The 24,581-nt window shown below is 49.9% G+C and overlaps 1 protein-coding gene across 1 annotated transcript in view; it reads right to left on the bottom strand.

Moving 5' to 3' along the window:
• Positions 1 to 24,581, bottom strand: part of notch3 (notch receptor 3) — a 53,353-nt gene that overhangs the window by 9,165 nt on the left and 19,607 nt on the right. The window contains exons 3-24 of the mRNA XM_063187368.1: positions 20,697 to 20,839; positions 20,040 to 20,375; positions 17,546 to 17,668; positions 16,812 to 17,045; positions 16,320 to 16,475; positions 15,473 to 15,658; positions 13,072 to 13,185; positions 10,693 to 10,806; positions 7,628 to 7,861; positions 7,288 to 7,398; positions 6,871 to 7,063; positions 6,404 to 6,549; positions 5,405 to 5,638; positions 4,609 to 4,761; positions 4,047 to 4,275; positions 3,568 to 3,769; positions 2,876 to 3,032; positions 2,440 to 2,624; positions 2,014 to 2,146; positions 1,440 to 1,694; positions 1,109 to 1,221; positions 242 to 780 (exon numbers count right to left, since the gene is read on the bottom strand). Of these exons, the coding sequence (XP_063043438.1) occupies positions 242 to 780; positions 1,109 to 1,221; positions 1,440 to 1,694; positions 2,014 to 2,146; positions 2,440 to 2,624; positions 2,876 to 3,032; positions 3,568 to 3,769; positions 4,047 to 4,275; positions 4,609 to 4,761; positions 5,405 to 5,638; positions 6,404 to 6,549; positions 6,871 to 7,063; positions 7,288 to 7,398; positions 7,628 to 7,861; positions 10,693 to 10,806; positions 13,072 to 13,185; positions 15,473 to 15,658; positions 16,320 to 16,475; positions 16,812 to 17,045; positions 17,546 to 17,668; positions 20,040 to 20,375; positions 20,697 to 20,839 (4,290 nt within the window). The remainder of the gene's footprint in view (positions 1 to 241; positions 781 to 1,108; positions 1,222 to 1,439; positions 1,695 to 2,013; positions 2,147 to 2,439; positions 2,625 to 2,875; positions 3,033 to 3,567; positions 3,770 to 4,046; positions 4,276 to 4,608; positions 4,762 to 5,404; positions 5,639 to 6,403; positions 6,550 to 6,870; positions 7,064 to 7,287; positions 7,399 to 7,627; positions 7,862 to 10,692; positions 10,807 to 13,071; positions 13,186 to 15,472; positions 15,659 to 16,319; positions 16,476 to 16,811; positions 17,046 to 17,545; positions 17,669 to 20,039; positions 20,376 to 20,696; positions 20,840 to 24,581) is intronic.

The raw sequence follows: 24,581 nt of genomic DNA, 5'->3' as shown, positions 1-24,581 counted from the left end.
TCGTTTCTTTAAAATGAACAAATGCTGAAGTTTGTAATACTACAGATCTTATAATACCTTGAATATGATTTCTCTTGAATGAAGAATATATTAAAATTAACAAGTTGAGAAACATTATAAGAACATATTCAAATCCAACGACTTTAACTGGTATGGATGAAAGTGCTGATGCATGGTACAAACACACATTAACATAAAACACTGAAAAGAAAGAAAGAGGGGACCCTATCCCGAGACTTACTTGCAAACCTTCTCCTTGTTGCGGCAGTCGAAGTTGTCAAAGAGGCAGTCCTTGTTGTCGCAGCTCTCGTCGCACTGGCTGTTGTTGAACACCCTCCAGCAGCGCGGGTCGTGGCAGTTGGCCCAGGGGTTGACGGCCAGCGAGCAGTCGCCGCCGTCCCAGCGGCAGTCCAGCGTGTTGCACTCCTTGTCGCACACGCCGTCGTTGGCCTTGCCGGGGCAGTCGGCCAGCGGGCAGGAGGGCGGCAGCGGCAGCGGGTCGGGCAGGGCGCGGGCCTGCTGCTCGCAGCGCTTGCCAGTGTAGCCGCTCAGGCACTGGCACTGGAAGTAGGGGAAGGAGGTCTCCTCTGTGCACAGGCCGCCGTTGCGGCAGGGCTGGACTGAGCAGCCCTCGTTGCTGCGGTGCTGGCACTGGGGGCCCGCGTAGCCCTGCTGGCACGTGCAGCGGGCGCCGCGGGAGGTGGGCGTGCAGCTGCCGCCGTTGTAGCAGGAGAGCTCGCGGCACGACATGCTGCGCTCGCAGTTGGCACCCGTGTAGCCCTAGAAGCAGAGGAGGGGAGACGGAGAGGGGGGTGTCAAAAATGTAAGATGAAGACTACAAGAGGGAGCTGGTTGCATGTGGCTATGAGGTTGAAAGAAGATGTGAAGATTTGTACTAGTTTGTACTTGTTAAAATTAAGCAGTATACTCTTTGATTCTCCTTCAAGTTAAAGGCAATAGAACCTTTGATTTGACATAGGTGAGAGAAAAAAATGTCAAATTAATAGGTATACTCTTAGGTTTTGTTGCCTTTTACTTGAAGGAGAACCACTGACTTCACATAGGTGAGGGAACAAACGTATGGGGTGAGGAGGACGATGGCACCTACCAGTTGACAGGTGCAGGCGTAGCCTAGAGGCATGCTGCTGGATACGGAGCAGGCTCCTCCGTTCTGACACGGCTGAGACTCGCACACACTGAAGCGGTTCTGGCAACGACGACCTGAACAAAAGAACAAAAAAACAGTCAAGATGATGAGTCCAAGTCCCAAAACACATCTCTTTGCCTCTTAATCTCATATTCATATTGTCCTCTCTCTCTATTGATATTATTGATTCCTATTTTCATTTGTTACTATGTTGTGAAGCACATTGAATTGCTTGTGTATGAAATGCGCTATAGAAATAAAATGACTCGACTTTGCTTAGACGCATACGTACCGGTGTAGCCAGGCTTGCAGACGCACAGGTAGTCATTGGGCAGCTGGATGCAGTCCAGGCTGTTGCCGGGGTTGCAGGGGTTGGACAGGCACTCGTTGATGTCCCCCTCGCAGCGGTCGCCGGTGAAGCCGGGAGGACAGTTGCACTTGTAGCCGCCCACGCGGTCCACGCAGGTGCCGTTGTTCATGCACTTGGGCGTGCCACGGGGCCGGGCCGGCGTGGAGCAGTCGTCTTCATTAATCTCACACAGCACACCTGTGGAACGAGCAGGGCAGGGAACATCAGAATAGACTCATCATGTACACGCTTAAACTGTTGACAATGAGAAATCTACCTTTAGATTATTGTTATTGTTAAAGCATCACATGCTGTAGCTCTACTTGATTGCTATGGTTTTGGTTTTTGGTCATTTCTGTAACAGGATTGAGACACTGTGCTAATACAAGTATCCTACAGGGTGAAACGATAAGCATACTGTATATGCCATATCAATATGCATCGTACCCAGGATGCACAATACAGTACAGGTGTGTTATTGAGATGTGTAGGGCCTACTGTAGGCATGTATACTGACCCAGAGTGCCAGGTGGGCATGAGCAGATGTAGTGTCCGACCAGGTCGATACAGGTGCCCCCGTTCTGGCACGGGTGAGACTGGCACTCATTGATCTCCAGCTCACAGTTGGTACCATGGTAACCTGGCATGCACTGCAGGAAGACACAATCAATGAAGGTTACAAGAGGTTTATACTACAATACATACAATTCACTGTTGCTGTAGGCATAGAATATGCAAGGAAAGCAAATTTAAGAATTAAATTATGACTCCGTAACAATTTTGGAGCATCAGTTTCCTGACATTCTGGAAAACGCACATTACATGATTTCCTTATTTATTCTCCTTAACCTTATATATATATATTTCCATCCTTTTATACTTGGTGTTACATCTTCCCCATTTGTATATCTCTCCATGCGTGCATCAGTGTTCAGCTACTCACGTCGCAGGTGTATCCTCCCACGTATCCCCTGCAGGTGGCGCCGTTTCGGCAGGGCTTGTCCTCGCAGTGGTCCACCTGGCTCTCGCAGTAGCTGCCCGTGTAGTCGGTGGGGCACTTGCAGTAGTGGGTGTTGCCCGTGTTGACACAGTGCCCGCCGTGGTTACACAGCTCGTCTGTCTGGTAGCCTGCAAGACCACACACACGTACACACATTTTTTACTTTTCTGTCCAGACATTTTACTTTTTTTTAACCACAATTCAGAGAGACAGAAAAAGGTGCCTGTTGCAATTATCAGTGCAATTATCTAACACAAACATCAACAACAACTAACATTACCACCAAAATGAAGTGCTGTACACAGAAATCATTTTCAACCAAGAAGACTACAAAACACAGTCTATTGATGGTGTGTTGTTGGTAGTGTGTGTTACGCACCTCTCTTGGCTGCAGCCACCTCGCAGGAGACGCCTGGGATGTCGCAGTAGCGTCCGGACCAGCCACCCGAGCACTCGCAGGTGAAGGTGGAGTCCTTCTGGCGGCAGCGGCCGCCGTTCTGGCACGGGTTGGAGCGACGGCACCAGTCCACAGGCATCTGCAGAGAAAAGGACAACGTTGGTTGAGTGCTGATCTAGAAGAAGTTTGTGCGTGTGCATCCAAGACTAAGTTCACTTTGACCAAACTATATCTTGTTAAAATGGATAATATTCTTATACTGTATTATCGCCTTTGTATTCATTTGTCTTTAAGATATCTTTTTGGTCTTTTTGACTTAGCTGATGACAGGACAGTGAAGGTGGTGACAGGAAGGGAGTGAGGAGAGAGAGACGGGGAAGGGTCGTCAAAGGACCTGGGCTGGGAATCGAACCCGGGTCTGCCGCATGGCAAACGAGTGCCCTATCATTTGCGCCACGGTAGGGCCAACTTCGGTTAAGTCCTGATCTAGAAATGTGTGCGTGTGTGCATCCAACACTAAATTCACTTCTACCAAACTATAGCTTGTTAAAATGGATACTTATATTCTCATACTGTATTATCGCCTTTATATTCATGACGCGTGCTTGTGTGTGTGTGTGAGTGTGTGAGTGTGTGAGTGTGTGTGTGTGTGTGTGGCAAGGGAGCCCTTCTACCTGGCAGCGGTTGCCGGTGTATCCCTTGGGGCAGGAGCAGCGGAAGGACTCGAGGGCGTCCTGGCACAGGCCTCCGTTCAGGCAGGGCTGCGAGTCGCACTCGTTCACCTCGTACTGGCAGTGCGAGCCCGTGAAGCCGTGGCGGCACGTGCAGGTGTAGCCGTTGATCTTGTCCGTGCAGGTGCCTCCGTTGAAACAGGAGCTGCAGAGGCAGAAGAGGAGAGTTTATGTTATGATCAGGGTATCCCTATGTGTGCATTAAAAATGTGCCAATATTGCAAATGATCAGTGCTGTGGCTGCAAACTATAAAGTGTACTGTACCGTATCCACAATATATTTGTGTTACAATATCCACACGTATCCACAATATATTTGTGTACAACAGCATTATAGACTAGTATGAGTGGATACGTGTCCCTAAAACGTACAACATGTAAACTGACTACCTAGTTGTTGCCTTGGGCCCCAGTTTACCCACCTCTCTGTGCAGTCGGGGATGTTGGTCTCGCAGTGGATGCCGGTGTAGCCGGGTTTGCAGGTGCAGGTGTAGCTGTTGACGTAGTCGGTGCAGGTGCCTCCATTCCTGCAGGGGGCACTCTGGCACTCATTGACCTCCACTGCGCAGCGCGGTCCCGTGAAGCCAGGCAGGCAGGTGCACTGGAAGCTATTGATGCCGTCCGAGCAGGAGCCTCCGTTCAGACAGGGGTCTATGGGGAAAACGCATGCGGATACATGGAAGGTTAGAGACGAGTAGAGTAGTAGGATAACATTTATTAATCCTGAAGGAAAATAAGGTGTCCAGCAGCTGTAAACAGTGAAATGAAAAGCATTTATATTTGTCTTTCCACAAATGCACAAATTTCACACAATTAACAAATCTCCACAATATATTAATGTTTTTTTTTTCTTTTGTTAGTATTCTGGGACTTTAATTTGATATTATTAAACAACTCATGTCATACTCACACATAGATAGCATTAAATAGATATTTTTTTTAAATCATGAAGGCTAGGTAAGGGCTAATTGTCAGGTGTCTTACTCGGTGAGCAGTCGTTGATGTCGGTCTCACAGTTGAGCCCGGTGTAGCCAGCTCTGCAGGAGCAGACGTAGCCTCCCAGGGTGTTGGTGCAGGTGCCGCGGTTCTTACAGGGGCTGAGGTTACACTCGTTTATGTCCACGTTGCACAGTTGGCCTGAGAGGGGGAGCACCAAAAAAACACAGCCATGTTTAGTCGACGGCGCACAGCAGTTCAATACTTCAAACTGTATGCATTTTAAAGGGACACTGTGCAGGAAATGGTCCAAAAAGGTAGTGCAACTATGCTGCTCATTGACACTGGGCTGCCTATTGCCAAATTTGATCTTTACATGAAAGTTTACCAAGTAATAAATAAATATTTTCTAGTATGGTTCAAGTACAGTCATTTTTGCAGCTAAAAATGGGGACCATGGAAAAGATCCCCCTTTTCATGTATGAAAATTGCAATTTTTCCAGTCATAATGAATACCTACAATTTGATGGTGGTGGTAAGTATTCATGAAAAAGGTAACATTAGTGAATGGGCAGCATGAATTCTGGAAATAAACAACTGAAAATCTCACACAGTGTCCCTTTAAAGGATCAGGAATATGCATACGTATTAAGTTTAAATCTACACAGACAGACCACACCTAATCACAAAAGCGCATTACTAATACACTTTGTCTCCACATTTCTATATAAAAGCTGCTGACCCAAAGCATTCATCATCCCTGAACCACAAGTGTATTTGTACAGACACAAAGTAAGCTGTTGTGACATGGGCTCAGTGACCCAAGACAAGGTCTTTGCCTCACCTTGCCATCCGACCTCGCAGTTGCACTGGTATCCCAGATAGTCGGGCGTGTGGACGCACTGGGCGTGGTTGGAGCAGGGGTTGGGGGAGCAGGGGGTCAGCACCTCGGCGCAGGTGGGCCCACTGTAGGGCAGTTCGCACACGCAGGTGAAGCTGGCCACGCCGTCCACACACTTGCCGCCGTTCAGACACGGGCTGGAGGAGCACTCGTTGATGTTCAGCTGGCACAGGTTGCCTGAGGAGGAGGAGAGGCGGAACGAAAAGGTTCAAACTGAGATGAAATTGACGAACATGACTTTGGCATTTGAAATTTAAGGTGGAAAGCAGGAAAGAATTCCTCGCAAGAGAACGCGCTTCAAAAAGTAGAATGACCATCTGGCAGTGAATGTTAAATTCTAGATATCTTTCAGCCCCATAACAGCACTGTCATTCTATTATCAATCTGGGATTGAATCCCTGCAGACAGCAATTTTTAGAGCTACCACTAGGAGGAGCTCTAGGCTAGGTCTAGCAATCCTCTCCCAGGCAGACATTTTAAGATGGGATTCCTCAAGTGCCCTCTTACAGAAGCCGGGGCCACTCAGAGAAAATAAAGCATCTGGATTGTGGGGTAATTTACAGCTTAGGCTGTGAGTGTGTGTATACAGGATGTTTACATGTTTATGATGCTCTTGGAGCCTGTATATTTACACAGAAAGGGGCTCCCTGGTAGCTATTGCTTCCATGTGTTTACTTCCTAGACAGTTACACTGCGAGTGTTTTGTAGTAGGGTTGCCCCCTCTGACAAAAAACTCCTGTACATTTCAACAAAAATCATTGAAGGGTGTCATTGCTTACAAGAAAAAAAGGAATGATTATCCATCCTTTTTGCTTGTACGCAATGATTCCCTTCATTCAGTGTCCAGAGAAACTATATTCCGCCAACCCTGGACATTACAAACTGGGACAGTCGGGGGAGACCGGGACAGGCATCAACACTGTAGTGAGCGAGCGTGCTCACCTTTGAAGCCCTGGCGGCACTTGCAGACGAATCCGTTGAGCTGGTCGATGCAGGTCCCGGCGTTGTGGCAGGGGCTGGGCAAGCAGTCGTTGCGGTTCAGGTCACAGTTCTTCCCCACCCAGCCGGGCTCGCAGTCACACCTATAGCTGTGAGACCACCACACAACCAACAAAATTAGTCACACATGAACCCTTCACAGTCCTCACCCAGAGTACCTAAAACAGATATTATTTCAGTTAAACTGAAGATGCACTCTGCATAAAAGCAAGATCTTTTTGTATTAATCAAAAGAACAAGGCCTTCCCGCTAACTGACTATTCACATTTAATGATTAATTCACCTTCAATCACAGGAACATAATTTAAACCGCGGCGCCATATAATACCTCCTTCAAAAGCTCCTTAAAACCCTTCTATAAACAGTTGCAGCATCTTGCACATTAAGTAGCGGCCTTCCCTCCTCCTTACCCATTGGGGTCCTCTCTGCAGGCTCCGTTGACACAGGGGTTGCTGGCGCACTCGTCTACCTTGGAGTAGCAGTATGGCTCGTGGAAGCCCTCGGGACACTGGCAATGGAAGCCATTCTCCTCATCCACACAGGTGCCTCCATTACGGCAGGGGTTAGACGAACACTCGTCAATCTCAACGTTACACTTAGGGCCTGTGGGAAAGAGGAAATGTTTTCCTTATTTTCTTATTCTTATCTTATTCTTTAATATACAAGGGTAGTCAGTCAGCCATATTGAGACAGTCCGTCTCTTTTGATAGTGAGCCATGCTCAAGAAAAGCTTAATTTTATTAACAGTAGAATGTAGTCTGATCCAATCAGATACTGATTTTTGTACGGTTATTTGTACAGCTGGTCATTTTGTTTGGGGCTCTTACCAGTGAAGCCAGGCTTGCAGACACAGTCATAGCGGTTGATGCCATCTTTGCACATGCCAAACTCACACGGGCCGCTGGCACAGTCATCAAAGTTGATCTCACAGTTGATACCTGGGAGAATAAGAGAAGACAGTTTGTTACATGATGTATTTTTGGTTCATCATAGTCATAGTCAACTTCATGTATTTTCAGTGAACTTGTGTTTCACATTAACTATTTAGTTTACCATGAATTCATTAGACATCACTCCCACAAGATTTGCAGGTTTCTCCTTAACTGAACTGCATGATGGGAGACAGGAAATGAGCTCCTCCTGTCCAATCGGCTTCAGCTTTCTCACCTGATGTGCCGTGCTGGCACTGGCAGATGTACTTGTTGACCAGGTCCACACACTTGCCGCCGTTCTGGCAGGGGTTGCTGTGGCACTCGTTGAGCTGGTTCTCGCAGCGGTAGCCCGTGTAGCCCGGCTCGCAGTTACATGAGTAGGTGGCGATGCCGTCGATGCAGGTGCCGTGGTGGCACGGGTCCGGGCGGCAGTTGTCGATGTTGCTCTCACACAGGGGGCCCTCGAAGCCTGGCACACAGGGAAAATGGCGGAGGGAGGGGTGGTAGGAAGATGGACAGATGGAAAAGAGAGAGACAAAATGAGTATGAGACAAAATGAGTACGACAAGAGTCTTATCTGGACATTGGCTTTGGCATCACTGTGCTTACACAGACATGCTAATAAAGCACAATTAGAATCTCAAGAATGCAGGAGACAGATTTTTAATATCCCTTTATTGAACGATAACATGGCTCAATTTTCCCATGGATGGCTACTACCCCACAGAACACAACTCCCTATCGTCTAATCCTGAATAAAACAACTCATATTAGCAGACAGAGACAGAGAGAGAGAGAGAGAGAGAGAGAGAGAGAGAGACAGACAGACAGACAGACAGACAGACAGACAGGAGAGAGCAGTGCAGTGCAGTGGAGAGTAAAGCAAAGATGAGACGAGACCTACAGCGGGAAAGATCAATATTTGGGCAAAGCTTTGGCTCTCTCCCTGGGCCTTCTTTAGAAGTCTTCGTAGAGAGCAAGAGAGGGGGAATTAGGCAGCAGGGGAGAAAGTCTCTCCTTTTATTTAGCGTACCGCACATTACTTCCTGTGCGTCATCTTTAATTTCCTGTCATGGAGCGCCGGTGAGGGCAACCACCGCAGACATATCAGAAGCTGGCAGCCTCAGGTTTCAGCCATTCCAGAACGGCCTGTCCTCTCCTCTCCTCTCTTCTCCTCTCTGCCTTTTGTTTCACTTTATCCACGGTCGGTTTCATCTGACTCTTTGGGTTATCCTTTGATATCTTTTTTCTTCTGGTCACCCCTTCTCCCCTGTCCTGTCTCAGGCTCGTGAAACTTCCTTTTGCCTCATTGAAATTCTTTCTAATGCCCACCCAAGCGCGCACACGCACGCACACGCACACACACACACACACACACACACACACACACACACACACACACACACACACACACACACACACACACACACACACACACACAGCAAACATAAGCATACAGTCACATCCTTTCTTTTCTCCAAGTTTTTTCCCCTTCCATCTCTTTGTAAACATTCTTCAGCTTTCCTCATGTCATACCCCCCCCCCCCCCCCATCCCATCCCTTCATTTTTGGCCCTTCCTAAATCATTATACTTCCTTCATGTCCCCTCATTCTCTCACTCGTGTGAAAAGTCCTACAGTCCTGTCGGAGTCTCCGTTCTCAAGGTTACCATGCCAACCAATGGGGCTCTAGTGTGTGTGTGTGTGTGCGTGTGTGTGTGTGTGTGCGTGTGTCTCAGGGCTGTGAGAAGGATCTGGGCAGGGCCATCTGTGCTGTGCTGAGGGGAGCAGAGAGCACTATGGAAGGGAGAAGAGAGAGGAGAAGAGAGAGGAGAGAGAGGAGAAGGGAGAGAGAGAGAGAGAAGAGAGAGGAGAAGGGAGAGAGAGAGAGCGAGAGAGCGAGAGAGAGAGAGAGCGAGAGAGCGAGAGAGAGAGAGAGAGAGAGAGAGAGAGTCCTTCAGCCCTTTAAGCTTTTGTCCCTCACCACCAGAGGGAACAATGGGCCGGCTCACGGTGAGAAGACCCTGCTCAGCGGAGGAGAGAGAGAGAGAGAGAGAGAGAGAGAGAGAGAGAGAGAGAGAGAGAGAGAGAGAGAGAGAGAGAGAGAGAGAGAGACAGAGACAGAGACAGATAGAGGGAGAGATAGAGAGCAAGAGAGAGAGAGAGAGAGAGAGAGAGAGAGAGAGAGAGAGAGAGAGAGAGAGACACAGAGACAGAGAGAAAGAGAGAGAGAGAGAGAGAGAGCGAGAGAGAGCGAGAGAGAGCGAGAGAGAGAGAGGCAAGAGAGAGCTTGGGGGAGCACCAAGCAGCTGCCTCTAGCAAACAATGCAAGCACACTCCCCCAGTTTACAACCGTCGACTCCACAACACCACTATTACTACTATTGAAACATACACACAGGCGCAGGCACAAGCAGCCACACACACAGACACACACAGACAGACACACACAGACAGACACACACACAGACACACACAGACAGACACACACAGACAGACACACACACAGACACACACACACAAAGTTTCTCATCCACTACAGAAGAGATAAATAAATCCAGAGTTGCGTCATACGTGGCATATTTTAAGGGAACCGCAAGTTTGGGGTAAAAAAAAAGAGAGGGGGACCCTAAGATGTGGCATAAGGTCCTGTGTGAGGGTGCCATTGTGGGGGTACAGATGAACAGATGTCGGGGTGACGACCGAGCGTAACCCCGTTCCCTACCAGCTGCCGGACCCCGGTGACCCCAAGGTCCGGCTGGAGGGGAAAGGGGGGAGGGGGGGGGATTATGGGCCTCTCGTCAGTCTGCCTAGTCATCTGGAGAGGAGAGAGAGAGAGAGAGAGAGAGAGAGAGAGAGAGAGAGAGAGAGAGAGAGAGAGAGAGAGAGAGAGAGAGAGAGAGAGGGAGAGAGAGAGGGAGAGAGAGAGTGCGAACCATCTGACCTTGACGGTCCCTGCGCATCTTCTCTGGGGTGAAGGGAGGAGGGAGGAAGGAGGAGCGAGGAGGGCTACCCATTCTTAGACTACGTACAGGTATCAGTTAAGTGCTTGTTGTGTCTAGTAGGGGAGATGACAAGGTCATACTTAACAAAAACTCCTGAGCTTCTGATGTCTCTGAAAATGGTACTGTACCCCACCCAGCTCATGCAGCTCAGGCAGCCATACAAGCAGCACCTCACACCTCACGCAGTTCCCAACATACAGCTAGCATCTTACAACTCGTACTACAGTTGGTAACATAATGCAGACATTCGTTCAGGGTGTTGGAGTTTGATGATCCGATTACTGAGTGAGACTCACCTTCTGCGCAGCGGCACTCGTATCCGTTGGGCCGGTCCAGGCACTTGGCGCCGTTCTGGCACGGCGTGCTGGCACACTCGTCAATGTCGATTTGACACATCGTGCCGGTGAAGCCTGGTGGGACACGCAAACACAAGAGGGCAGGGGTCAGACTAAAGTAGCCACGAGAGCGAGCGGTCCGCAAGGAGCTCAGAGGGTCACTTCGGGCCTCTTCAAAGGGCCAAAAGGTCTCCGGCCAAGGCCCAGCCGTGGACCATGTCTGGACTGGACTTGGACCAGGGTCAGAGAAGAAAAGCTCCCCTCTGAACTCTAGTTTATGACAAACAAGGATGATTTCTTTTCAGCGATGACTTTGAGGGATGGTTGGTTGGTGGATTGTTGTGCGTTGGGGTCTGGGATATGTGCGCTGCGGCTGGGGTCTGGCATATGTCTGACCAAACACCTCAAGCTTGTGTGTGTGTGTAGATATTAAAAAAGCCCCCCCGCTCTCTTGCTCTCTGCTGGAATTCTTGTGTGAAGTTATGTTCTGGCATCGCCACGGACCCATATCATGGAATGTCTGTGCCGACGGTGTTGGAATGTGCGTCAAAACAGCATTGCGGAACGTCTATCAAACAAGGCCTCGAGAGGGCCATTAAATGGAGCTGAAAGATTACATAAAAATGATTCCAGATTCGATTCCAAAGGTGATGAAAAAAAGTCTCAAAAGGTCTTTGAAACGGGCCAACACAAGGGTATCGGTATCACAAACGTCACCTGGATTTAGTCAGGAGACCGACTGACCATGTTCTGACGTTGGGAAGCTATTTTTAAAAATGCTGTTTATTTTGGTTAAACTCGGGACCCGTTTTCATCAGACAAGTTTGGAAGGAATGCCTGCCAATCTGTGTTTCCATAAAACGCCCGTAAAAAGCAGCGTTTGGAGTGTTTGCACAAGATCATATTCAGATCAGCACCGCCGCCCCTCTTTCTGATTTATTGCCGTTGTGTTGTGTTTTTTCTTCTTCTTAGGGTTATGATAAAAGAAACGGCCGGGTTACACTGGCTCGAGCTGGTCTGACCAGTGAGAAGAGTTCTCTCCCTCTCTCGGTTGAACTTTTGTCTCAAACTGTTCTGGACGGGCTTTTTCACTGGGAGTCGTCTAGACAATGCTCCACTTCTCAAATGGCTTCCCAAGGCCGGCGTGTCTTTGGAGCTCTAGTGAGCTGGCATCAGACCAGCCAGGATTAAACCACACTGTGCATTTCCCAACAGCACCGCGCGGTGTGGTGTGGTGTGGTGCGGTGTGGTGTGGAGGGGGTTTAGGCTTTTTTGTTGTTGATGAGAGAGACACAACAAGGAGTATGATTTCGAAACCTCCGTGACTTGGCAGGATAGAGATGAACAAAACAAAAACAAGCAACGTTACCTGCCAAGAGGCTGAAACAAATAAACACAAAAAAACATACAAATCAATGAGTAAAAAATGTTCTAGAGTATAAAATGGGCAAGGGACCCCATGAAAATGTCAATGTGTGTACCTTTGAGGAGTACCATCGCATATATTAGAATTTTAGCTATATTTTGAGTTCTCATTATGAGGTCACAACCACTTTGCACGGTTTTTAACACAGAGCTCTATGGGAGCTGTAGAATGTTTTAGTAAAATTCTAGAAGTACCGGGGAAAAAAAAAAACTTTAGGCCTGAGTTGATTAACAGTCTTGGGATGGGGTCTGTGCTTGTTGCTTGGGGTACGGGGGTTGGTTGGCGGGGTGGGTGGGGGTGAGTGGGGAGTGTGTGAGTAGGGGGAGACAGTGGAATTGTTTTCTTTCTTGGGGCAACATCCCCCCACTCCCTGTGCTTGCTCCACAAGCTCAATAGCTAGATGGGGGGTGAGGGGGGAGTTGTCTGCCCCAGATGTAAATTGCGGACCTGGAAAAGAATCTCATTAGCAGGACTGCTGTCCCCCCCACCCTTTCCAAAAAAATGAGAGGGGGGGAGGGTAATGGTGGCGGTGGCTGTTCCCTCTCTCCTACACTTTGGGGCTGTGTGTGTGTGTGTGTTGTGTGTGTTTGGGGGGTGGGGGTGGGGGGGGGTCACAATAGCGTCTTTGTTCGGGCAACAGAGAGAGTGAGATAGGCCGCCACCGAGTTTCTGGCTTTTCCTAAATAGTTCTGACAAAGAGCCCTGCACAGGAGAGTTGGACTAATTTCAGCCCAATTTCAAGCGACATTCTTGGCCATTCGCGATTACATCTCGCACCTACAGATAGGACCGAGAGCTGCTCTCCCTCCTTAAGCGCAGTTGATAACGTGCGGCCCACTGGAACAGGTGAATAGATGACTGCAGATCTGAGGGACTCACTGAAGGGAACAGGCTCTGTGCTTGCTTGCGCTTACCTGGCTGGCAATTGCAAGTGAATCCATTGACGTTGTCCAAACAGATCCCGTCGTTCACACAAGGGTTGCTCTCGCACTCGTCCACATCCACCTCGCAGTATGTCCCGGAGTAGCCTGGAGCGCACGCACACACACACACACACACACACACACACACACACACACACACACACACACACACAGACACACAGACAGACGGACGCAAAAAGAAAGAGACACATTCAGAAAATTCAACAAGAGAACCCCCACATGACAACACAAACCACAGACAGGCACTTAAAACTGCAGAAACACTTCAGACTCAGTAAGAGTCCTCCATTCATAACCAATGCCCCCCCCGCCCCCATCACCCCTTGGGAGGATACGCTCAGCCATATTTTCACACTCAAGACAACTTTTTAACATCCCCCACATGATACGATGAGGAAATATGATTCTGAGGGATGATTGTGGACAAAATCTGTCAAGATTCCCTCTGGAACGAATAAAGTTTGTCCGCATTACGGCTACTACATATATCGGACAGGCGGCGGCTTGTGGATTGTGAAAGGCATCCTAAATAACACAAGGAGAAGGAGTCGACTTTGAGACTGTGAGAAAGTGGTGAGAGGGGGCACGGAGGGGTTAATGTCCCCTCTGATGTGAAAGCGTAGCTGCTAAGCTGCCCATTTGGGTCCCTCTTGTGTGGCAGGCAGGCAGGCAGGCAGGCAGGCAGGCAGCCTGTTTGGGTGAAGCAGAGTGTGTGAGAAAACTGCAATGTGAGGGGAAAGCGCAAAGCATGATGGGACGTCTCTCCCTGTTCTTTAGCTTTAGGCACACAGGGGCCGAGGAAGAGGAGGCTGAAGAGGAAGAGAGGAAGGTGGAAATGAGTGAGTGAGAGAGAAAGAGGGAGAGAGATAGAGAAAGAGAGTGTGTGTGTGTGTGTGTGTGCTGCTGAGGGGGTACAGTGATGTTAAAGAGAGCTTTTTTTTCTCTGAAGGGGAAGGAGATTTGGGGGTGCTGGGAAAAAATCTTTCCTTTCCCTTGTGCTTTCTCACTCTCTCTTGTGCCTGTGTGTGTGTGTGTGTGTGTGTGTGTGTGTGTGTGTGTGTGTGTGTGTGTGTGTGTGTGTGTGTGTGTGTGTGTGTGTGTGTGCCTGTGTGCGTGTGTGTGTGTGTGTGTGTGTGTGTGAGGGGTGCAAAGTGGAGCACAGAGGGGCCCTATTGTTTGCCTCTATTCCCACCATTCCACTGCTCATTATTATTCCCGGCACACTCCTCCCCCTCGCCGCTCTCTTTCCCTCTCTCTATCTCTCCCCCTCTATCTATCTCTCTCTCTCTCTCTCTCTCTCTCTAGTCTACAGCCCTATAGACACCGCACTCGCTCCCAGCCCATTTGTATAGAGCCGGCCTGTGAAGTCCCAGCACGCACTACTAGGGGAAAAGGGGCTTGTGTGTAGTGTGTAGTGTGTGTGTGTAGTGTGTGTAGTGTGTGTAGTGTGTGTAGTGTGTGTGTGTAGTGTGTGTAGTGTGTGTAGTGTGTGTAGTGTGTGTGTGTGCGTGTGTGTGTGTGTGTGTGTGGAGAGAGAGAGAGAGTGAGAGACAGAGAGAGGGTGCCACGAGAGTGTCGCGGGTCTAAAGCAGGGCTGTGAACATGGTCTCGGGGCCCCGCTCGGTGCCTCTCTCAACCTGCTGGGTTGCCATTGGGCACAGGTGCCAGTCAGCGGTTAAAGCCAGCGCCAAAGCCCCTCATCGCCCCTCCTTTTCGGCAGTGCCCAAACCTGCACCATCCTGCCCCCCCGACAACCCCCCACCCCCAATCCCTCCTTAGGGCCAAGAGTGTTACGTAACCACAGCCAGCAGCGGGCGGGCACCCTTCTGTTTTGCTGGACACAGGCTCAGGGAAGGCCCATGGACCAGGCTGTGGGCAGTGGGAAGTGGGCAGTGACTGGGCATCTTTTGACCGCTGGGGTGGGCTAGGAGATTCTGTCTGGGTAGTCCGTGTGTGTGTGTGTGTGTGTGTGTGTGTGTGTGTGTGTGTGTGTGTGTGTGTGTGTGTGTGATAGAGAGACGGCTCTACTGTCTGTTTCTGACGAACTCTCAAGTGGGCGGCTGAGAGTGTGCCAGTGAGAGTCAGTCAGTGACTGAGTACAAGAGAGAAAGAGAGAAAGAGAGAGTGTTTAAGAGCGAGTGAATGTTAAAGTGAGGTTGGAGAGTGTGTAATTCCTGTGTGTATACAGCAGAATGAATGTCTGTGTCAGGAACTAGACAACAAAACTTTCTACAGCAAGTGCAGTATTTGTGTGGGCGTGTGTCTGCAATTGTCTACTGCTTTATAAATAACTAGCTAACTAACTAACTAACTAACTAAATAAATAGACTTGTGTCATTGGCATTGGCACAACCACACGGCAAATGCCTACCTGGCATGCAGATGCAGGTGAACTCCCCGATGCGGTCCAGGCAGGTGGCGTCGTTCTGGCAGGGCATGGACAGGCACTCGTTGATGTCGATCTCGCAGCGGGGGCCGGTGTAGCCGCGGCCGCACTGGCATGTGAAGGAGCCCTCCGTGTTCACACACTTGCCAAAGTGCTCGCACGGATTTGCACCTGACGGAGGAACAGGGAGAGACACAGAGGGAGAGAGGGTAACGTATAGGTTAAAATAGTGTTCTTCTCAAGTAGGTGAGAGCGAGAGAGAGAGAGAGAGAGAGAGAGAGAGAGCGAGAGAGAGAGAGAGAGAGAGAGAGAGAGAGAGAGCGAGAGAGAGAGAGAGAGCGAGAGAGAGAGAGAGAGCGCAAGAGAGCAAAGGAGGTTAGAGGCAGAGAAGGAGAGAGGGAGAGGAAGGGAATGAGAAAGTAAAGAGAGCACGCACACGAAAGAGAGAGAGAAGAGAGAGAGGGAGAAAATAAAAGCGAGATAGAGAGTGGGTGTGGAAGAGAGAGAAAGAGGCCAGGTAAGGACAGCGAAAAGGTCAGGGAGAGACTAATGCCCCTTTTCCACTGCAGGTTTTCTGGTAGGTTTTCAGCTCTACACAGCGCGACTTGGCCGCCACTTTTTGCTTGATGATTGAGCTGTGTCGTGCCTATTCGAAAAGCAAAAAGTGGCAGCCGGGTCATGCTTTAGCAAGTTGTAGGCCTACCAGAAACCCGGCAGTGGAAAAGAGGCTTAAGTGGAGTCTGACTACAAGGCAGAAAGGACCTTCATAATATAGAGCTCAACCTCACCGATGGAGCTAGATAATGCATACAGTATATACGGTCTTACTCACCGATAGAGCACTCGTCCATGTCCTGGTTGCATGCGCCTCCGATGAAGCCGGCGGGGCACGTGCAGATGGCTCGGCCGTTCAGGGGGTTGGTGTCACACACCGCGCCCTCGTTACAGGGGTTACTCACACACGCGTCATCCAGGTGGCACAAGAGACCTGAAAATGCCCAGGTAAGGACATAGGTAAGAGCACAGGTAAGCATCTTGTTTCAAGTGTTGTTAGATCATCTCCATATACAGGATTCATATTTCATACTCTTTTGTGCACATTTCAGCTAAAGCAGTCAACTTTATAACTATGAGACAACAAGACAAATAGCAGCACATACAAATAAAGGATCTGGTAACTTAATCAGTGTCTCAACATTGTCAAAAGATGAGGAATTCTCTGTGACTGTCCTTCTCAAGTCAGCCACTCTAAATAGCTAATGCTATTCCATTTGCTATTCTAAACAGCTACCGCTAAAGGTGTCTACTTGGCTGCGTTACATACCAGTCTTGCCCACTGGGCATTCGCAGAAGAAGGAGGCGACGCGGTCGTGGCAGGTGGCCCCGTTGAAGCAGACGGCGGTGGCACAGTCGTCGATGTTCTCGCTGCAGTCCTCGCCGGTCCAGCCGTTGACGCAGACGCAGGTGTGGCCGCCGATGGTGTTGAAGCAGGTGCCGCCATTGTGGCAGGCGTTGGGCTGCATCAGGCACTCGTTCACGTCCTCCGCACAGTACTGGCCTGCAGCCACGGGAACCAGGGACGCGGGCAGATCAGATATATCATTAAACATTAATCAATACAATCGATATAATTAGACTGTACTAAGGTCGTAGGCGTAGGGGGAAGGGGAGGAGGACACTGGGTGCTTAACTTTCTCAATAGAAAAAAAAAATTACTTTTTAATTACAGGGAAAAAGAAAAAGCAGCCCCACAAGAAATAATACATTCAAACCTCAAAACCAAAATGCAAAAGAATATCAAGGGTTTTTTTTTTAAAGAAAAGACCAAACAATTTAAAAATAGAAATGTACTCAGAATGCACAATTCCTGGCTCCGGACTGTGATCCAGATCACAGCCAAAATTTAATCACTAGTTCCTTTTGCCATTTCCAACAACTCCACAAAGTTTGATCAAAATAAAATAGGCTTATAACAAACAAACAAACACACAGACAAACCAACGCGACCGAAAACATAACCTCCTTGGCGGAGGCAAAAATGGATTCCGTGTTGCGTACCTGTCCATTCTGGGGGACACTGACAGTTATACGTGTTGACCCCATCAACACATAGGCCCCCGTTCATGCATTTGTGTCCAGGGCAGTCGTCTACGTTGGTCTCGCAGTTGTGGCCTTCAAAGCCTATGGGAGAGGAAGCAGTGACACGCTGCATTAGGGCGGGTGAGAAAGGTGAGCGCACAAGGGGGAGACTACAGATGTAACTGGACATGTTTTGGTTTGATTTAACACAGACACCCACACATTCACATTCACACGCACACACACACAGGGGCACACACATGCACACACACGCACACACACGCACACACACGCACACACACGCACGCACGCACACGCACGCACGCACACGCACGCACACACACGCACACACACGCACGCACACACACACACACACACCCAGGGGCACGCACACACACAGGCACACACAGGCACACACACACACACACACGACAGGGGTGGTCTGCCAAGAAGCTAGAAACGTTCTCACAGCCTCTGTGCTACACTGGCCCTGCAGCAGGCAGCTGGAGAAAAGTGGAATAGAGTAGAGTAGAGCAGAATAGAATAGAGAAGATCAGAGTGGAGTAGAGTAGAGTAGAGTAGAGTAGAGTAGAGTAGAGTAGAGTAGATCAGAGCAGAGTGGAGTAGAGTGGAGTAGTGCAGAAAAGAGTAGAGTAGAGGAGAGGAGAGGAGGGGAGAGTAGAGTAGAGTAGAGTAGAGTAGAGTAGAGTAGAGTAGAGTAGAGTAGAGTAGTACACAATACAGTAGTGCAGAATAGAGTAGAGTAGAGTAGCAGCGCTTGTCATGGTGTAGCCAAGAGTAGCGTAGCCTAGTGTAGTGTAGCTGGCAGCCGCGGGGTGTTGGGGTGTTTACATGTTCTCATGCCGGTTCCCACAGTGGCAGGGGCCGCGCTACGGGGGCCCTGGGGCCGAGGAGAGGGGGTGTTGTGTATGTGGGGAGGGGGGAGGGGAGCTGGGGGGGCCAGGGAGGTTGACTCCAGAGGGCCACTGCCTCCCCGCCGTGTTTGCTTGTTTTATAATCTCTCACAGTTTCAATGACTTCCTCTCGGGCGAGGGACATTTCCTGTCCGCTCCCTCGAGGGAGAGCTGGAGCAGAAGGGTCCATAAAGCAAAAGGGGTTCGCTTTCCTTCAACGCCACGGCTCGGCCTCCCACTACTCCTCTATCTTACTACTTCTCTCTCTCGCTCGCTCTCTCTCTCCCTCACTCACTCACTCACTCTCTCTCTCTTTCACCCCAAACTTTTCCCACTCACCCATTCTCCCCCCCCCTCTTCCTCCTCTTTCTCCCTCCTCCACTTTCCCCCACTCTCTCCTGTATCTCTCTACCTCTCTCAACCCCAAATTTTTCTTCCCACAGTTTCTCTTCTTCCCCAAAAACTCCCAACTCTCTCGTTCCCACTCACTCACTCCCTCAGCTTCCCGCCCACGAGGAGCTATTAATAGAAGCTGGGGGGGTCTGACTCTGACCTGGAGAGGGAGAGGGAGAGAGAGGGAGACTAACTTGTTCCAGCAGCACCACCACCGCGGCCGTGCTCAGCCTGGGAAAACCCAGAGACCCAGCATGGCAGTGAGGAGGAGAGCGGAGCAGAGCACAGCTACAGTGGGAAGCCATGGGAAAAGATGAGGAGTGAGAGTGAGTGTGTGTGTGTGTGTCTGTGTGTGTGCGTGTGTGTGTGCCTGTGCACGTATTTGTGCAATTATCTGTGGGCAGGTCCTCCCATCTGTGAGTGTGTGTGTGTGCGCGCGTTTCTCTTGTCCTCCACTCTGTGTGTACTGCAGCTATCTCCATCTCAGAGTGTGTGTGTGTGCGTGCACATTTGTGCTATGATCATGTGTTATGGTCTGCTTCTGATAAGAGGGATATCGCTGTCAGTATCCCTGTGTACATAAATACATTTTGATATGATATTAAAATGTTCACACACTACCCACGGGTACCATAATGAGATGTGAATCAATGTATTCACGTTTTAATTACTTGAATTAATGTATTCACATAACGAAGCATGTGACACTAGAATGCATATCTGAGTTTTTGAGTGTGTAAGCATCTGTATCTGGAAGGCAGGCATACTCGTAATACATTAGCATGCCCATCTGTTTAAGTTTGTAATCGAGTGTGTGTAAACTAGCGAGCAATCATATGAATGTGAAAGCAAGAGGTAATTGTACCTGTCCAGCTGCCACACTCACATTACACTACTATGCATATCTGTGTAAGAGTGTATGCAGGTGTGTGTAAACTAGTGAGCACACACACACACACACACACACACACGAGTGTATAAGCAAGAAACATCTCCATCCAGCAGGCAGGCACACTCGTTAGACATTAGTGTGCATATCTAGTCTAGTGTGTAAACTAGTGAGCCATCAACCAATGCTGGCAGGCACAGTCCTAGGACATTACCATGCATACCTGTGTGTGAGTGTATAAGCATAAGCATGCGAGTGTGTGTGTGTGCATCCGTACCCGGCAGACAGGCGCACTCGTAGGCGTGGTCGCTGATCTGGTGGCACGTGCCGCCGTTGAGGCACTGCGAGGGCGCGCAGGGCAGCGTGACCACCTCGCACGTGCGCCCGCTATAGCCCGGCTGGCAGCGGCACGAGAAGGAGCCGTGTGTGTTCTGGCACACGCCGCCGTTCAGGCACTTGCCCGGCTTGCGGCACTCGTCCACGTCGTTGCGGCAGTTCTTGCCCTGGAAGCCCGGCGGGCAGGAGCAGTTGTAGTGGTTGTTGGCGTTGACACAGCGGGCGCCGTTGGCGCAGGGGCTGGTGGCACAGGCGTCGATCAGAGAGCAGTCTTGGCCTTTGTGTGAGGAGAAAGGAAAAAGAGGGGGGGCCACCATGTCAGTCACAAACTAAATCATGTATCGCCTAATGATTCCTCAGAAAGTCTTGTCTGCGGAGGAGGAAAAATATGCCGCCAGAACAGACACAATGTTAATATAATTTATTTCCTCAGAAGAAGTTTCTTATGCAATGACTTGCAAGTTACAACCATATTGTGTGGAAACTATGCATTGTGTTTTGTCTCTGTTCTGGGGTAATTTCTACTTCTCGGTCAAAGAGGCATCATGTTCCTCTAACATGGAACATTCTGGAATGTTCAGAATGGTTCTCCACATACCTCGGAATCCTCTCTGGCACACGCAGGTGTACTGGGGGATGCCATTGGCCACCTGGCTCTTACACACGGCTTGGTTGAGGCACGGCGTACGGTGACAGGGGTCCTGGTGTTGGCAGAGGTTTCCAATGAAGCCTGGTCGGCACCTATTGGAGAGAGAGAGGGGGGGTGGAAGTAGAGAGAGAGAGAGAGAGAGAGAGAGAGAGAGAGAGAGAGAGAGAGAGAGACAGAGACAGAGACAGAGAGAGAGAGAGAGAGAGATGGAGGGAGGGAGAGAGACAGAGAGGGAGAGAGAGAGGGAGAGAGAGATGGATGGAGAGAGAGAGGGAGAGAGAGGGAGAGACAGAGACAGAGAGAGAGAGACACAGAGAGAGAGAGAGAGAGAGAGAGAGAGAGAGAGAGAGAGAGAGAGAGAGACAGAGACAGAGACAGAGAGACAGGGGTTAACATTAGGTCAGGCGGTGAGGAAAGATGATGGTCTTGTGTGTCACTGTGTGTGTGGGTGGGTGGGTTGAGGTATTTGGGAGAGCAGTGTGAAACGGCTGCAGCACCACTGAGCAAAAAAAAAAGCGAAGAAAAGAAAAGAAAACGAAAAAGGGAAAATCCCTCCCCATTTTCTGGCAACAACCCCAACCCCTCCACTCCACTCCAGGCCCCACTACTTCACTTCCTTACAGTGGATCTGGCAGCAGCCCCGTGGGTCTGTTCTGTTCTGAGCTGAGCAGAGACAGTCACTTCGCTGTGCTGCCTCAGTACCGTGACCCGCGTGAATGGGTGTAGTGGTGGCTGTCTGGCTGGATGGATGGGAGACTGTCTGGGTGGCTGAGTGGGAGCAGGCATGCCGGCAAGGGGGAGACAACAGAGTCTGTTGTCCCGGGCCCAGGGTGAGAGGGGGCCCAAATTGGGTCCTCATCATTACATTTGAATGTATTGGGTTTGAGGCCCTTTCAGATTACTTTGTCCCGGGCCCAGCAAAAGCTAGTGTCAGCTGTTGGACCTGAGTGAGAGAGAGGTGATCCAGATCCACCAGACCCACAGATCATAGTCTGGGCCAGCAACAGCAGCAGCAGCCGACCCACAGATCATCGCATGGCCAGCAGCAGCAGCAGCAGCAGCAGCAGCAGCAGCAGCAGCAGCAGCAGCAGGGAAAGGCCTCCAGAGCCATTTGGACACGGATATCATTGCCGTTTGCTTTGCTTCATCTGTCTCTCTGGCAACGCAGTTCGTCAACAGTCAGACCTGTGAGACACTCCATCAACTAACTTGTCTGCGGAAAAGATTGATGGCGATTGAAGAGCTTTTATAAAATGGCGAGATAGAGAGAGAGGGAGACTGAAAGAAATGGAGAACGAGAGAATGAAAAAGAGCAAGGAAAGGGAGGGCGAAGGCAAGACACACGCCTGTGTTTGCGCGCACACAGACACAGACACACACACAAGCACACACACACACATACACACACACACACACACACACACACCTCTCTCTCAGCGCTACCCAGCTGTGGAGGCTCTGTGTCTCCCTCTCCACACCAGTTCACATTCCTCTGACATTACTCCTCTTCCGCACTCTCTCCCTCTCTCTTTCCCTCTTTCCCTCTCTCCCTCTCTCCCCTTTCCCCCCTCCGCTTGTCTTAGTGAGCAAACAGAGACCCCAAACTGCAAACGTCAGACACATCATTTCGCAAGATACCATTAAGCACACGCAGCAGCAGAAGCCCAGACATGACTTCATTCAAGATAGCGGGGTGTTCAGAAATAAAAACAACACACATTGAAGAGGGAGAACAAAAAATAAAATAAAATGAATAACTGACAGCAGCCTCTTATTTCCATGATGAATATCCTCCGGAGGATAAGGCAAACTAGGCTGTGACAAAGTGGACACATTGTCTGTCTGTGGCCGGCTGTTCTTTTCTTTCTTTCTGTCTTTCTTTCTTTCTGATGTGAGTCTCTGGACCCAGAAGGAGCGGGAGCATTATCTGGGCTGGTGGGCTGGCTCGGCATGACCTAAAAGCAGACCGGCACAGCAGAGATAACATACAAACAGCTTTGAAAAAAAAAATTTCCCCCTTCTCTCCCTCCTTCCCTAGCTTGCTCTCTTTCTCCTCCTCTCTATCCCTCCGTCCACCTCTCCACCTCTCCTGGGGGCCGCCGACTGGTACAGCCACTGATCTTCCGGCGTGAGAGGGGGCCCAGTGTGCGTGGCGAAACCCGACACCAGCGCAGGCCGGGGCAGGGACGGGGAGCTGAGGGATAGGGGTAGGGTGGAGGGTCGGACTTCTTACAGGATGGGCTCGGACATCAAACGAGGCCCCGTTTGAAGCCGATGACAAGGCCCCTGTGATGACTGGTCCCCCCCTGAGGCTCTCCTTCTCTCTCTCCTTCTTTCTCTCTTGGGCCCTCTCTCTCTCGCACTCTCTGTCCTCTCCCTCTCCTCTCTCCTGCACTGTAAAACAATCCCTGGACACACACACACTACAATGGCTTTTCCTCTTTTCAGGATGGCCATTCTACTTCTCCACTCTTCCCTTTCTACCCCCCCCTCTCTCTCTATCTCTCTCTTTCTTTACCTCTCTCTCTCTGTCTGTACCCCTCTCTCGCCCACTGTTTCACTCGGTATCTGACTTGCTGTATCTCTCACGGCTTCTGCATCTATCTCTGGCGTATTCACTCTGTATCTCTTGCCTACTTTCTGTTCCCTGTATCTCTCTTGCTTTCTATCCATCTCTCCGTTTTTCTCGGTCTTTCTTGCAATGTGCTGCCATCTCATCTGTCCATTGTTGAGCTCCTCTTTTTGCCCTCTCCCAATCCTGGATGAAATCTGATGGGTTTTCCTCCATGCCCCTGAGGGTGATGAGAGCCTAGGGAGCGTTGGTGATGTTGAAGAGCCAACCGTCAAGGGGGCGCTGTTCTTTTCCCCCCTTTGTTTCAGTTTTTTAGGGCTCTTGTGCCTTAATTATTTGATATGAGAACAGACAAGAAATGGCTGGGGGAGAGAGATGTGGAAGGATCTGGAAATGAGTCGCCTGCATAGCAGTCCAGTGCCCAGCCGTTAGAGCCACGACTGAGCCAAGGGGGCGCTGTTCTTAGTTTTATTTGTAAAAAAAACAATAGCCTTATTAGTCTTTCCCTCACTCCCACCACCACCACAGCCAACTACACACACTGTGCTATTCGGCTGCACAGTTTCATAAGACTGCCACTGTTCTGAACCATTGGTCCTCTCAACCCCCAGCCCCCAGCCTACATACACACACGCACGCACGCACACACACACACGCATGCACACACACACATACACACACACGCACACAACACCCCCTCCTCCTGCTCAACAAAACACAACACAAAGACAATAGCCAGACAACCACAATACAAGGCCTGAACTCTGGCAAGGGACACCCACAAAAATGTCTCCCCCAAAACTACTGCGACGAACAAAAACAAAAGGATAGCAAAGTGGTCACTAAAAGGAAGGGGGAATAAATATGAGAGAGAGAGAGAGAGAGAGATAGAGAGGGAGAGAGAGAGAGAGAGAGAGAGGGAGAGAGAGAGACTAGAGCAGAAGGAGTGTCTGGTAGTGTGTGTACAAGCAGCTGCTTATCCCCTCCACACACGCACGCGCATGCGCACGCGCACACACGCACACACGCACACACAGGCCATCTACTATTTTCCTCCTCCTCTTCCTCCCCCTCTAGTATCTCTGCTAACATAGTTTAGGAATGACAACAGACACAGACGGCATGAAAAAAACGTCTGATGCTGATAGCAGAGCTGGGGTGCATTTCTCGAAACCAAAGTTGCTTACTACATGAGCTACTTTGTTGTTTTCAATGCATTTCCCCATTGGCAACTACCAAAGTTGCTAACAGGCTAACAGCTT

This window comes from Engraulis encrasicolus, chromosome 2 (genome assembly GCF_034702125.1).
Source record: "Engraulis encrasicolus isolate BLACKSEA-1 chromosome 2, IST_EnEncr_1.0, whole genome shotgun sequence".
NCBI classification, from domain to species: Eukaryota; Metazoa; Chordata; class Actinopteri; order Clupeiformes; family Engraulidae; genus Engraulis; species Engraulis encrasicolus.
This window is presented reverse-complemented; position numbering and strand designations above follow the sequence as displayed.